The 14,871-nt window shown below is 39.1% G+C and overlaps 1 protein-coding gene across 1 annotated transcript in view; it reads right to left on the reverse strand.

Annotated features, from left to right (window-relative positions):
• Positions 1 to 767: 767 nt before the first annotated feature.
• LOC120980021 (mucin-5B-like) overlaps positions 768 to 14,871 on the reverse strand; it is a 50,160-nt gene continuing 36,056 nt past the window's right edge. Inside the window, exons 34-51 of the mRNA XM_040408886.1 lie at positions 14,456 to 14,706; positions 14,056 to 14,239; positions 13,728 to 13,932; positions 11,143 to 11,321; positions 10,724 to 10,793; positions 9,810 to 9,910; positions 9,119 to 9,150; positions 8,256 to 8,433; positions 8,057 to 8,161; positions 7,778 to 7,818; positions 7,551 to 7,679; positions 7,351 to 7,449; positions 4,859 to 4,978; positions 4,669 to 4,767; positions 4,124 to 4,243; positions 3,357 to 3,396; positions 2,010 to 2,127; positions 768 to 1,698 (exon numbers count right to left, since the gene is read on the reverse strand). Of these exons, the coding sequence (XP_040264820.1) occupies positions 1,443 to 1,698; positions 2,010 to 2,127; positions 3,357 to 3,396; positions 4,124 to 4,243; positions 4,669 to 4,767; positions 4,859 to 4,978; positions 7,351 to 7,449; positions 7,551 to 7,679; positions 7,778 to 7,818; positions 8,057 to 8,161; positions 8,256 to 8,433; positions 9,119 to 9,150; positions 9,810 to 9,910; positions 10,724 to 10,793; positions 11,143 to 11,321; positions 13,728 to 13,932; positions 14,056 to 14,239; positions 14,456 to 14,706 (2,327 nt within the window). The 3' untranslated portion in view covers positions 768 to 1,442. The remainder of the gene's footprint in view (positions 1,699 to 2,009; positions 2,128 to 3,356; positions 3,397 to 4,123; positions 4,244 to 4,668; positions 4,768 to 4,858; positions 4,979 to 7,350; positions 7,450 to 7,550; positions 7,680 to 7,777; positions 7,819 to 8,056; positions 8,162 to 8,255; positions 8,434 to 9,118; positions 9,151 to 9,809; positions 9,911 to 10,723; positions 10,794 to 11,142; positions 11,322 to 13,727; positions 13,933 to 14,055; positions 14,240 to 14,455; positions 14,707 to 14,871) is intronic.

Below are 14,871 nucleotides of genomic sequence, written 5' to 3' on the forward strand. Positions count from 1 at the left end.
TTGGATGTAAATACCCTCAAATTAAAGCTGCTAGTCTGCAGTTAAAGCACATCTTGTTCGTTTCATTTCAAATCCCTTGTGATGGTGTATAGAGCCAAAAATGTTAGAATTCTGTCGCTGTCCCAATATTTATGGACCTGACTGTATGTCTCTATACTTTCCCTACAACACTAAGATTGATGGCTTGTGTCTGTAATTGGTTTCTGCAAGACACATCATCGCCCATGGCAGGCTAAGCTCAGAATGGCATCTCTGGCTTGTTATCAAGGCCAGACACTGAAGGAGCTGCCAAAATCCTGCCCCCTGATTGGCTCATAGCCTGTCTGTCAACCTCTAAGCCAATCGCAGCAATACCCCTTCCCTCCCACAGTCATGTGATCCTCTCTCCATCTTCCCTGACAGATTATCCTGCAAATGTTCATGGTAAAATGGCACTTGCACTGTTCTACCTAAATCGTTCAAAGTAAATTGCCAAGACTCCAAATTTGTTTGGCAACAGAATTTTTATGAAATTTGTAACAAATCCAATTCAGAATTGATTTGCTCATTTCTATATTGCACTTTTTCCTTCTTTTTGTGTGTGTGTGTGTGTGTGTGTCGGGTTCCTTATGAAGATGAAAAGATCAGAAATCAAACAAAATGTTCTAAAATGCTTAAAAGATTTTTAATTGCAATCATATTTCATACTCTGGAATTACAATAAGCCACATAACTCTCTAGTTTTAATGGCAAAGAAAGAGGAAAACCGATACACATGGCAGAAATCTCCAACCAGACAAATAAATAGGCGAGAGATCTAAGCTTCAGGAACAAGAATTCTACATCCTCGCATAAAAGCATTAAATAAAATAAGGAAAAACATAATAGCACAATCCTTCATATTTCCCTATTAGCTAATCAGAGACAAATAAACTAGATTCAGCTAATTCTATTCCTTTGTAAACAGGACGACATAGAGCAGCAGTGTATTTGTCTTCATTTAGTGAAATGCTTATATGGACCAGAGGTTGAACCTAAATATATATATATATATATATATATATATATATATTCTTCTATGCTACTTGTAATCAATATATGGAAATATCTGCCATAAAAAAATTCAAATGACAAACTGAAGCTACAAACTACTGGTATGTACTTGAAGTCAACCATGTTTGGGCAATTGATTTTACAAACTGTGAAAAAAAGGGTTAAGCATTTAAGCCTGAAGAATTAGCTCATTTGACCACAGCCCTGTAATATTTCGAAGTCCCATAATGTAAGAAAAGAGGTTGGAGGCTTCGCTGAGGAGACCTTGACAGTCAGAAAGCAAAACAAGGTCATTCCCATTGGTGGAGTATGTTTTCCAGAATATATAGATGTTAGATACAATATTTAGTGTAAGTTCATGTTAAAGTTCTGATTCAGTATAATTCATTTAGCTAGATTGATACTGTCGCTTAGTTGGTTTGTTGTATCTTATGGTCCTCATTGATTTCCTGTTTAGTCTTCTTGACCTGTTGCCGTAGCTGTGAGCTGGAGGTCTGGGTGTCACTTTCACATTCAGTGTGGGCACAGCCGCATTCCTCTGCATATATGTAGGTATAGACAGTGCTGGTTCCATCCAGACATTTCAGGTTTATTTCTCGTTTGCTGGTCTTTACTTCCTGACAACAGCTGCACTTGTGCTCCATCATGTTGGCCTCAGCAGAGTACCTGTGCAGAGATAATACAGTTTAATAAAGTGGTAACATGATCCAAGTCAGTAGAAGTCTCTGACCTTCTGTAACTCAATATGGTACCAAGCAGAAGTTTTAATTATAAGAAATTAACTAAAGGAGAATGAAGGTATTTCCAAACATCACACGTATACAATTAATCGGGGTCAATCCAAGGAACTTGGCCAACATACAGTAGATATCTCTCCTTGCCATCAGTAGTGCCATGTAAAGTTATATGAATGAAGGGGGAAGTGCCTAAAATACAATATAATGAAGTTTTACGGTTCTTTCATGGTGACAACTTACATGGATGATGTCATACAGGCTCCTCCACAGTTGGACAGCTCCACAACCTGCTCTGATTCGCAAGTGCTGGTCTTGATACGCTGAGACTGTTTATGGACCTGACAACCTTTCAGAGCAGCTTTAAAAGAAAAGTGAATACAATTACTGACTTGAAAGTATTAGAGCAATATTTAGAGTTAAACGTACCATTATAACCTGCTCCATAATTCACCAAGTATCAGTGGTTCACATTTATTTATTAATGTTTTTGCATTCATTGTAATTGTATTCGTTGGTGTTATAAGGAAGTGATGTTGTTGTGTTTTTTAAGTGTTCTTGTCTAATTTGTGCAAAATAACAACTTTTCTACAATTTACTGTGTTTTCCAAGATCGACTATACCACTGAGTTCAGTGATTGGCAGCAGTAGTCAAATGTTGATGTGAAAACATTGCTGAAGCTCAGCAAACGAACCATATAGTAGCACTGGAACAGCAGGGGGATTTATATGGTGAGTTCTGCATATTTTATTATTATATCTCATTCCACCCCTTTCCTTGGGGAAATTTTACATGATTTTGGAAAAGCATCAATCTGTCATTCTACCCTAACTCTGAAATCCTAAGTCTAGAGCATGCTGGTGAGTCCTCAAACTTAAGAGATCCCAACTATCCCCACCTCACTGCTGCTGATTGACAGTTTTTTTTTCTACTGAAATCAGTGTCAGGTGGGTGTCGAGAACCAGGAACTTATGAATTGGAGGACTCAGTGCCATGCGCTGGAGCTGTTCAAAGATTTTAGCAAAATGGAAGGGTCAATGAAAGAAAATGACCCTGAATTTTGCTAGGAGGATTGGTCACTAGTTTAAGCTACCTTTAGTTAGGTCACCATAAAACTGTTCAGTGATTCCCTTTAAGGGTACCTGCACATGTAATCTCAGTTTGCAGTTTTTGGTGCAGATTTGATGTGCTTTTACAGCAGATCTCACCCTTCAACTGAAAAAGGGGAATTCCACCCAAAAAAAACAACAACAATTGACATGCATCAGATTGCAAAATCCGCACAGCAGGTCAATTTCCACATCTAAGAAAAAAAGCAAAAGTGTACATGAGATTTGTCTAATCTCGCACACTTTGCTGGTACTGTATTACACTGCGGAAAAACTAGAGTGTGCAGGCACTCTAAAGCTGTGAAATACACAATTGAGTCTTGAGCTCTTCTTTTAGGCTCATTTTTGTATAACCCACTACATATATTGTACAGAGCTATACTGTATGGAGCTCAATACTATATCATGCACAGTTAGGGCTTAGGTATGGAAACATAATCAATTTATATAGACAAGTACAACTGATAAAAATGTACTTACATTCACAAGTCTGACAGCAGCCATCAGATTTGATAGTACCCTGCACAATAAACACATAGATGTAAGTGAAAATGGTGACTTATTTATTCCCATAGAAATTAGATTTTAAATTGTAATTCAATCACATAAAGCTTGTGTTCTCTAGAAATGCACGGGCAACCTCCGTGCGGCCGCCAGGATGGATCCAGATCCATTCAACTTGAATGGGTCCATGATCCGTCCGTTTCGCAAAAAGATAGAACAAGTTCTATCTTTTTGCGGAATGGAAGCATGGAACGGAACCCCACTGAAGCACTCCGTAGTGCTTCCGTAGGGTTCCGTTCCGTCCTTCCTTTCCACACCGCTCCGCATCTCTTAATTGTATGGACCCGTTCAAGTGAATGGGATCGCATCCATGATGCGGATTGCACACGGAAGGTGCCCCGTGTATTGTGGAATCGCGTATGCGGTCCGCAATACGGCAACGGAACACCTACGTTCGTGTGCATGAGGCCTTAGGCTAATTTCACACTAGCACTAGGGAACAGCCTGCTGGATCTTTCTGCATTTGAACGTCTCCACCCGGCCCCATTAACTATAATGAGGACTGGTGGAGATCCGGCCCCAACCTGTCAAAGTTGCCGAGAATCGACCTGAAGAAAACCGTAGTGTGAAACAGCACCAAGAATCATGGCGCTGTTATCTACATGTCAGTAAGGACTATTTAACTCAATCTTATACAACCTGGAGTTGTCATACAGAACATAGGACTATATGGATAAACAAACCTCTAGACAATTAGAACGATCGAACGGTGGGCATGTAATGGTGGTTTTCTCAACATCAAAGGTGTTTGAACAGCTGTAGGTGGTGCACTTTTCTTCTGGTGGAGTGTACTGTTCTTCAGGCTGCAAAATAAATTAACATTATCAAGATGAATCTACTGTATGCTAGGAAATCTGCAAGTTACTACAGTCTATATTGCTAATGTAGGTAGAAATCCAGTTTATTAAAGTAGAATACACTAGCTGAATAATCTTATGACTTTTCTTGGAAGGTCATACATAATGCATTTCTCAGGGTAGACAGTCAGCAGAAGAGAAAGCGTTCTCCGGGTTTGAAGAGACCTTAACATACAGTATGTGTAAGACATTATGGAACACACATGGCTTCTTCCCCTAAGCGTTAATTAATAATGTATTGGGGAATTATCTCTGATGATTTACCACCAGTGGAGTATCAGATTATCAGAATATTTTATAAAAATAAGCCTGGCAGTTTAGAGAGATGATAAAGAGATAGAAATTATAGAGACACACATAAAAAAATATACCTTCAAAGTCATAGTTGTGTTGTCACTCAGGTGGATCACACAGGCGTATGGTATACATGTTCCACAACATTCGCCTTTTTTGACCTTGAATTCGTAGCCCTGGGGTAAACAAGATCATTTCAGTTCAGAAAGTCTCATGGTTGGTATTATGGCGTGTTTTAGATAAGTTGCTATATAAAAGGGATCATACATTATCACATTCTTCAATGGGACAGGTTCTTCTGACTTCCACAGGTACATACTGGTCTTCAATTATGTGACACTCATACTCAACACATGGTTGATCAGGTGGGCCCCATGTATCGTCAAACTGAAAATACACAAATATAATTAATTTTAGGTTTTAGGGCTGATTCACAGGACTGTGACTGGCTCAGGAGGAACAGCTTGAAAGCCAAGATATGAAAACCATAGTAGGAGCAAACCCAGGTTTTTTGAACAAGTATTTTGAAAAGCATTGGTCCCGCATTGCTGACAGCATAATGCTTACTACTAGTGTATAGTATATCGAAATATCTGGAGTGGACTTTGATCAGAATTTCAGGAAAAATTTGATTTGCCCCGAAGCCGAATCACTGATGACTTCACCTCGTGCGCCCAGCGTGATGACGTGGTAAAATCATCATACTTGCTGGAGGTCCTTTGGTAGGTTTTCTTTAATCAAGATCAGAATGGACTGCCTCTCCACGATCAAGTGGATGAGGTGAGTATCCTTTTTTTCTCAACCCTGGATTAACCCCTGAGCACCTGAATGTGAGTCTCAGATGCCACAATCAGCGCTGAAGGCGGCATCTGAGGGGTTAAATGACAGGGGGCAGTGCGATCGCCGTCCCCCATCATTGCACCTGCTCCATACAATGGAAAGTGATTTGTGACAAAGTAATTTGTCACAAATCGAATTTCTTGTCGAAGTTCGGCGAAGCTGGCAAATCAAATTTTTCAAAACTTCGCCCATCTCTACTTACTTCTATATAGTTACATATATAATTCCATTTCTTTTCTTTTTTTTTTCATAAAGGTGGTTTAAAAGTTAATGATATTCCTGTAACAATTCTTAGAATAATAATAATGGGCACTTACACCTCTAGTGATCTACGATGATAAAAGTTTTAATGGTGATATTCAATATCTATGTTGGACTAGTTTAGGTATGGGTTACTGAATAATATTCCTGGAAGTTTATGGATCACTAAACCCCTAGTAGTACTGAATGGAGGGCAAAGGGGTTAATAGAGCAGGACATAATAGCTATTAGGAACAAAAACAGCAACAGGCTAATCAGTCACATAGAAGAGCATTAAATAGGTGCATGCTGCCAAAGGATAAAGTCTAGAAGAGGAAATAAATCCAAGTCTCAGATACACCACATTTTTGGGCCCCTTCTTCAAGTCAAGACATCCTTTGGAAGCATACGCCTATGTTTTGCCCCAGGGGAGGACATATAGCCTGTTTTTTAATTTATTTTATTATTTTTTTCCCTCCCTTCCTCTGCCAGGGTAACCTGGTCTCCTTGGGGTGGAGGGGGATGGGCGCTGATTAGGACTTACTGTGTATCTGCTGCCCATTCTGCCTATACTCCATAGCTGAAGGACCTGCCATAACATCATAGTCATGTGATCTTTTCAACACTGGAAGTGATGGTAGGACCTGTGATGAGGTCACCATCATGTGACCAGCGCAGAAAAAGGCAGTGCTCAGCAGTGGAGACCTGTGATGCCATGGAATGAATGCAAGTGCCAGAGGAAATAGCCGAGCCAGCGCTCCGCTATTTTCGGCGGTCCCATGCACAGTGCACCCTCCACCACTTTCGGGGCTCCATTCTCGATATAGGTGTGTGTCCCAGCGGTGGAAGCCGCACCTATAAGACAATGCAGGCATATCCTAGCGATATGCCCCCATTGTCTCAGATGAGACAATCCCTTTATTATTCTGTTCCGTTTTCTATATTTCACAAGTTGTGCATGCACCCTTGTTGGCCAAGATGTCCTGTCCATAAGACGGTCCCTGATGGAGGGTCATGTGACCAGGCAGATCACTCAGTCATTCAAATACACTGCACCTGTTATCTACACTGGCCCTGTTGTAAATTTAGTGCAGGTGCAATGTGTTAGAATGGAGGAGGCTGAGTGATATGTCTGGTCACATGACCCTCCATCAGCGGCCACCTTATGGACAAGACCTCTATGTGGATAGCACAGAATATCTGCCCAACAAGGGGGCATGGCTTATGAAATATAGCAAACAGCACAGAATATCAAGAAAGGCTACATTAGTATGTGCCATGTAGTCATTTTATGACTATATTGATAACCAGTAGCCAGAAAGTGGCCAACCCCTTTAATCTTTGTGGTGATTGAGCTTACAGTACCATGACAAACTAACCCTATCAACTCCTTTCTCCCTTCTTGCTAGTACATGCTAATAGCTGTTAAGGCTCTTTTCTACTTCACATCTCCCAAACCACTGAATCCCTTCAGGAAAACATTGAGTTAAATGATAACATTATCTCTGCCATTAGGGGGCGCTCCCTACATAGGGATTCATACAAGTTTCATTAAACGTGATAATAAATATACATGAATTGCTTCCACAATAGGGAAGGAAGAAATATGTTTTCCCCTTAATAGCTCTACACATAAGGTAACTGGACTCTGACTGTAAGTTATTGTCATGAACGCGTACCTTCAAAATCTTTATGGAGTTGTCACTTAGTTTTATTTTACATGCATTCGGTTTACATGTGCCGCAGCATTCACCTTCAGAAGATATAAGTTCAGATCCCTGAAAGATGCAAAATAATTAATAAAATGAAAATATGGGGTTCTCCTACTGTATAATGTCCACTGTAAAGGTATCAGAAAGCTTGTAGCGATGGAACTGACCGGTTCACATTCAGTATGGCATTCGATGGGTTTACATGACATAAGGCGCAGTAAGTTATCAGGATCCGTCTGATTTGTGCACACACAGTTTGAACATACTCCTTTGCTTTGTGGGATATTCTCTCCAGGCTATTAAAAGAAAGAAAGAAAAAAAAAGTGGAATACAGTCTTTTGTCCAAGTTTACTCTTTCATTTCAATCTTTAATAGGTTCAATTGCTGCACTTACTTGGTACGTCGTCCCCTTGAATACACAGACTTCCGTTGGTCCTGTTTAAGTAGATTGAAATGCATTAGAATAGCATATGCACCATTCAAGCTCGCAGAAGAGAACTGTTCAAGAGACCCAAATGCCAAATTTGCCCAAATCTACACATAGAGCAGCCACAAAATGAACGGTTGCATGTTATTTAATTAAAGGAGAAACATTTCCACTAAGATATTTGAAAATGTAGAAAAATAGATGATAATCTGAAATATTAACTATATCACTATCTCTAGCACTTACTGCAGGTATATGATGGGCAGCAATCACCCTCCAAAAGAACGGGGACAGCCTCAAATCCAAGTGAACAGTTCTTCTCCTTCTGCAGGCAGTAGCTGCTGTTACATACTACGGATATGGATGGTTGAGTCAATGTCAATAAATCATTTGCAATTATTTCCAAGATTCAGCAGTTAACACACATTATAAAAGTGCTACTTACTGCACTCATTCTTCAAACAGCATGGCTGATGGGGATCTGGCAGCAACCTAGAGATTAACCCTTCCTTGTGACAAGATAAGTCAACCAATGGAGGGCATGTGATTGGATGACACTGGACAGTAAGAGAGTTCTTCTCACACATGCAGTTATTACAGTCGCTTGTCCAGGTCTCTCCAGGCTGTGAACATAAGGCATGAGAATTGTTCCATTTTATACTCAAAGAGGCATTCTTCTGACCTTTGACATTTAAGATGAATTATAACTGTTTGATATTTGGGAGTCAATATTGCGCATCCCTGAACGATCTATGACCAGGTTGAAAACGGTTGTGGTGGCCAATAAAAGTGAGAAATGAAGGCGAGAGCATCGAGATAAACTGTGCTGCTCTCTCTATTAAAGTTAATGAGTAGAAGAGGTTGTCTAGTTTATAAAACTTGTTGTTAGATCGACTTTTAGGGAACTTTGAGTTACTGTTCTAGAAAGGGTCCACTGTTCATCCTCTTCTCCTGCCCAAGTGGAGAGACTAGACTAAGAGCATCTGGAGAACCTGTCCCCTACTGCATTAACCAGACAGCACATTCTTTTGAATGAGCATTTTGTAATTTTTTAATTTCCCCTTTAATGGTGCTGTAGGATAGGTTTATAGCTAACCACTCGGGGACACTTTCTTGGGAAGTAACCCTTCTGTCATGTATAAATTGAAGACCCACTTAAAGAGACAAACAGCACTGTCTTAACATTTCTTGTAACTCCCATTGACTTTGATGAATGCCCTATGGGTCTTATTTCTCATTATTTGCCACCACTGGCTGCTTTGGGCTTTGTTATGACATACATTTTTTTATAGACTTAATTCTACTCACTCCTTTGGGCATTCCATCAGGACCAGTGCAAGCTGGAAGAAAAAAAATCAAGTAATTTTAATAAATTGTAATAAATAAAGTCATCAAAAATATTTTTATAGAGATGTACTACAATTCATTTTAGTTCTTAGCATGCCCCGAAACTATAGCCAGTTTTTTCTTCTGGGCAACTCTTTCTAATAGCATGCAAGATAAGACTTCACAAGCATTTTGGTAGTTATGGAGAACTTTCTTTGGTCACCTGGTTACTCACCTACATACAGTATACCTATTATTTCTGCCTTTCTTTATTTGTCATACTTTTGTATGTTACTATGTTAGATCATCCACGGTGCACCATGACCCAAGACAACCCACATAATAGCCTACAGCCTAGGAGCTAGAACTATAAACTTGTAGTCTTAGAAAATAACTGTGTAGTAATACACAAACTGAAAATTCAACAAAATTGCTGTAGAGAAGCTTGAGTAAATGCTTGGAAATAATTTTAACACTAACTATACCATTGGAATATGCTTTCATTAATTAATCAAGATGTTCTATAGCAATGTTCTCTGCAGCTATCAGGAGTAGGACCTGATGGGAATTAGAGTTTTGCCGCACGCTGAGATCATTGTTCTACAGATATTTTTTTTTTATTTCTATGAATCATTATCTAACATTGTAGATAATTGTACATGTGGATACATACAGCAGCTCTCAACACAGACGTCAGTGTAAGAGTTAAACAGCATGGTTCCTTTAGGACAGAAGCAGCCTTCAGTATATGCTTTGTTGAGTTCTTGAACTTCCCTGCAATGAAAGAAAAAGAAAACATACATGTTCATATGTTTTATGGAGTGCTAAATATGTATACTTGCATGTTTAAAGGGCATACTCTCAATATTGTTTAAAGGGAATCTCTCTATTTTAGAATGATGTCTGAGCTTCTTCAAGAAGAATGATATAGGGCAAGAGGAGCTGAACAGATATATAGCATTGTGGAAAAAGATTCAATATTACTAGTATTTTATTTATTAAAATCCCTGCTTTTTCTATGCCTCAGAGTCTAGTTGGCGGTCCTGTCAGTGGTTGCCAACCATCTCTGTAGGGACAGTTCTTCAAACTTCATAGATAACCCATAGATAATAAAATAAAATAATGTGAGCATATTTACCCATGAATAATAGGGCAAACACAAGAAAACCTCATAGATACAGGTCTTGGTGGGCTTGGCTATACTCAGATTAATTTTGTCCACAAGACAATTTCAATAATTGTGAATGTAAATCAGTCTTCTTAGTCTTAAATAATGTCTCAAGAAGATCATTCAGTTTACACACTAACTTGGCAGTCAGCTTATTTCCACAGTTCTCTCCTCAGAAACTCAGGAGATTTTGTATCAAGTCATGCACTGTGAAACATGAGTGAGCTTAGTTTGCCTAATCAATGGAGGTTCCAAGCTGGGACCACTCTCCACGTCCATACAAACTATGGAAAGAGTTTGCCTTGATGAGACAGTTCCTTTAAAGGATTGATAACTCATTCACGACAGAACCTATTGTCCAATTTATATTTGCAGAAATGATCAAATAATATATAGACATTTTTTAAAGGGATCCTTACTTGGTACCGCAGGTTTTAGGATGTATTGGTCCACAAAAGTCATATACCTTCCCGGCCGGACAATTGAAAGCTAAAAATGAAGAAAATAGATTGTAATCTGGGCAGCATATAACTCGCACTATCAAAGGAACACAATATATAAAAATTATACAAGTATTGTATTAGACACACACAACATACAAAGACACATTCATTGGGAAAGATGTATAACAGCACTAAGGAAAACTCTATACATTGATGCTAGCAACCAATTAAATTGCTCCTGTAATTTCCAATGCACCTTAAAAATTTGAAAAAGGGTATGCAAGCTAATTGGTCGATTAAGACAAAAGCTACAAAATTTTACTTTGGACTAGTTTTGCTATATCACTCCCATTGGTTGAAATTTACCAAGAAGCAATAACCTGAAGAACACTTACGACAATGTCCTTTAGTCTTGCTTCTCCAGTCGATGCAGACCCCATTGGCGGCACACAAAGAGGCATATATTTCCAAGCTGGAACACTCTACTGAGTCAGTGGGTATGCGACAGGAATCATAGGTACAACCTTCGTGGTAAGGCTTTGGAGGAATGATTTCGTGACACGCAGCAAAGACCCTTTGAAAGAAGTAATAAATTCATATTGATAATATGATTCCATTCAAATTACGAGATTGGCCTGCTTCAGTCAGTGAATGGCTGAGCGGGAGTTCTGAGCCATTTTCAGGGTGATAACCAAGGGACAAGGAAGTGCAGGGCCCTAGGAATGGGAACAGCTTGGGAGCAGCAGCAGCTGCGGAGTATTAGTGAGGTGACTTGGATCATTTGTTATTTTTAACTTTTTCTGCCCCATTTTTAAATTATTCTCCTGAAAAACCACTTTAGGTTACAAACTGCTACTAATGTTAACATCAATTTCAATACATCTAAGTATACAGATGTCCAAAATGCCACTTGATTAATGCTGGATTATGGCATTGCATATGGAAATCTTCAGTCATCCAGAAATTCCAGGCTGATGTTTCTAAAATAATTTTTGATACAATATCACTTGATTCCTGGATATTAGTTTTCCATGTAGATCTAGAACACTTCTCTTTTTCTAGATAACAGTATAATATATATAGTCTAAGGCCTCTTGCACACAAACGTTGTGCATCTGTTCCGTGCATTGGGGACCGCAATTTGCAGTCCCCAATGCACGGGCAACGTCCCATGACCTACTTATTCGATTGGCAAGAACTTGATAGTATAATCAGATTTTAGTTGTGTGTCCAGAAAATGGCTGGGATTAGATAAGACTTACTTACTTAGATAAGTAATAATGATTTTGTTATACAGTCAGGTCCATAAATATTGGGACATTGACACAATTCTAACATTTTTGGCTCCATACACCACTACAATTGATTTGAAATGAAACAAACAAGATGTGCTTTAACTACATCCAAATCAGGTGAACAGTGTAGGAATTACAACAGTTTGCATATGTGCTTCCCACTTGTTAAGAAACCAAAAGTAATGGGACAATTGGCTTCTCAGCTGTTCCATGGCCAGGTGTGTGTTATTCCCTCATTATCCCAATTACAATGAGCAGATAAAAGGTCCAGAGTTCATTTCAAGTGTGCTATTTGCATTTGGAATCTGTTGCTGTCCACTCTCAAGATAAGATCCAAAGAGCTGTCACTATCAGTGAAGCAAGCCATCATTAGGCTGAAAAAAACAAAACAAAGCCATCAGAGAGATAGCAAAAACATTAGGCATGGCCAAAACAACTGTTTGGAACATTCTGAAAAACAAGGAATGCATTGGTGAGCTCAGCAACACCAAAAGACCCGGAAGACCACGGAAAACAACTGTGGTGGATGACCGAAAAATTATTTCCCTGGTGAAGAAAACACCCTTCACAACAGTTGGCCAGATCAAGAACACTCTCCAGGAGGTAGGTGTATGTGTGTCAAAGTCAACAATCAAGAGAAGACTTCACCAGAGTGAATACAGAGTGTTCACCACAAGATGTAAACCATTGGTGAGCCTCAAAAACAGGAAGGCCAGATTAGAGTTTGCCAAATGACATCTAAAAAAGCCTTCACAGTTCTGGAACAACATCCTATGGACAGATGAGACCAAGATCAACTTGTACCAGAGTAATGGGAAGAGAAGAGTATGGAGAAGGAAAGAAACTGCTCATGATCCTAAGCATACCACCTCATCAGTGAAGCGTGGTGGTGGTAGTGTCATGGCATGGGCATGTATGGCTGCCAATGGAACTGCTTCTCTTGTATTTATTGATGATGGAACTGCTGACAAAAGCAGCAGGATGAATTCTGAAGTGTTTCGGGCAACATTATCTGCTCATATTCAGCCAAATGCTTCAGAACTTATTGGACGGCACTTCACAGTGCAGATGGACAATGACCCAAAGCATACTGCAAAAGCAACCAAAGAGTTTTTTAAGGGAAAGAAGTGGAATGTTATGCAATGGCCAAGTCAATCACCTGACCTTAATTCGATTGAGCATGCATTTCACTTGCTGAAGACAAAACTGAAGGGAAAATGCCCCAAGAACAAGCAGGAACTGAAGACAGTTGCAGTAGAGGCCTGGCAAAGCATCACCAGGGAAGAAACCCAGCATCTGGTGATGTCTATGCGTCCCAGACTTCAGGCTGTAATTGACTGCAAAGGATTTGCAACCAAATATTAAAAAGTGAAATTTTGATGTATGATTATTATTTTGTCCCATTACTTTTGGTTCCTTAACAAGTGGGAGGCACATATGCAAACTGTTGTAATTCCTACACAGTTCACCTGATTTGGATGTAAATACCCTCAAATTAAAGCTGACAGTCTGCAGTTAAAGCATATCTTGTTTGTTTTATTTCAAATCCATTGTGGTGGTGTATAGAGCCAAAAATGTTAGAATTGTGTTGATGTCCCAATATTTATGGACCTGACTGTATTTACTGGTTTGGTATTTCTAAAAGATTAAAAGTATGTAAAAAAATAGACATTATTCCAACTTACTCGCTTAAAATGATGTCACACAGAGTAGATGGTTTGCAAGTTGGTGCTGGGGTTGGATGAGAAGGTGGTGCTGTAGGCTGTGGAGGTTTACAATAAGGCTTGCCTGTTACATTGACCTTCCAGTGATCAGCCATTTTGGAGCAATCTTTCACAATCTCGCCGCTTGGCATTCTGCAGTCTTCGGTGCCGTTGTTAGTACAAGTACCTGTATTGGAGGACAACATAAAAATATGCATTCACGCTTGCTCTATATTAGGCAAACATATGTCAACATTTGTCAAACAAAAATATTTTAAAAAAAACAGAAGTTAATGGTCAGTTGACGTACCGCATTGTCCTTCTGTATTATTAGCAAATTTGCTGAATGGCAGCTTAACAACAAAGATCAATCCACTGAATGAGATAAATGCATCGATTTCTGGGATCTCCACATTCATGTTTATGCCAGCACTGCTTATAATAATGCCATCCTTGGTAAACCCTGGAGTTACCCAGTCTTGGTTGAACCTTATCTGTAGACAAAAGATTGAAATGTGGTAAGTCCCCGTGTAAAACACTAACAGACTTCTTATTGTACAGTATTACTAGCTTGATCAAATTTGCAAACAATGTTATTAATGGTTTTATGGATTATTTTGGGAGTTACAGGTGTTTATTGGTGGTTAAAGAAATATGCCACCAAAACAAAAAGGCTATTATATGATAATTATAACTAATAGTTCTCTTACCCTGTTCCTCATTCTTCCTTCGAACATCATACGTGTCAAGACAATTTCATTGGATTTATAGTAGATCATGATAGACTGTGGACAGGACAAACCATCTTCAGCATCACAGAAGTAGTTGTCAACAAGGACACGGAAGTTGTCATATTTGGGAGTGATCTGCTGCACCAGAACATATGTACAATTGTCCAAGAAAGTGTAATAGGTTCCATCAAAGGTGATATAATGAGGATCCCCCCATCCACTGCACACACCTATTAGAAGTCAAAAAGAATAAAATCAGATGTTGGTCATTGAACACGTATGTGTGATAAAAATCTCAGTTTTTTTACGCAGAAAAAAACCAGAGACTGTATTCAATACTATGTCATGAAATGCACCGTCTCAATAATAACTATTAACTTTCATGCTAGCATTAA

Source organism: Bufo bufo, chromosome 10, assembly GCF_905171765.1.
Source record: "Bufo bufo chromosome 10, aBufBuf1.1, whole genome shotgun sequence".
Lineage (NCBI taxonomy): Eukaryota > Metazoa > Chordata > Amphibia > Anura > Bufonidae > Bufo > Bufo bufo.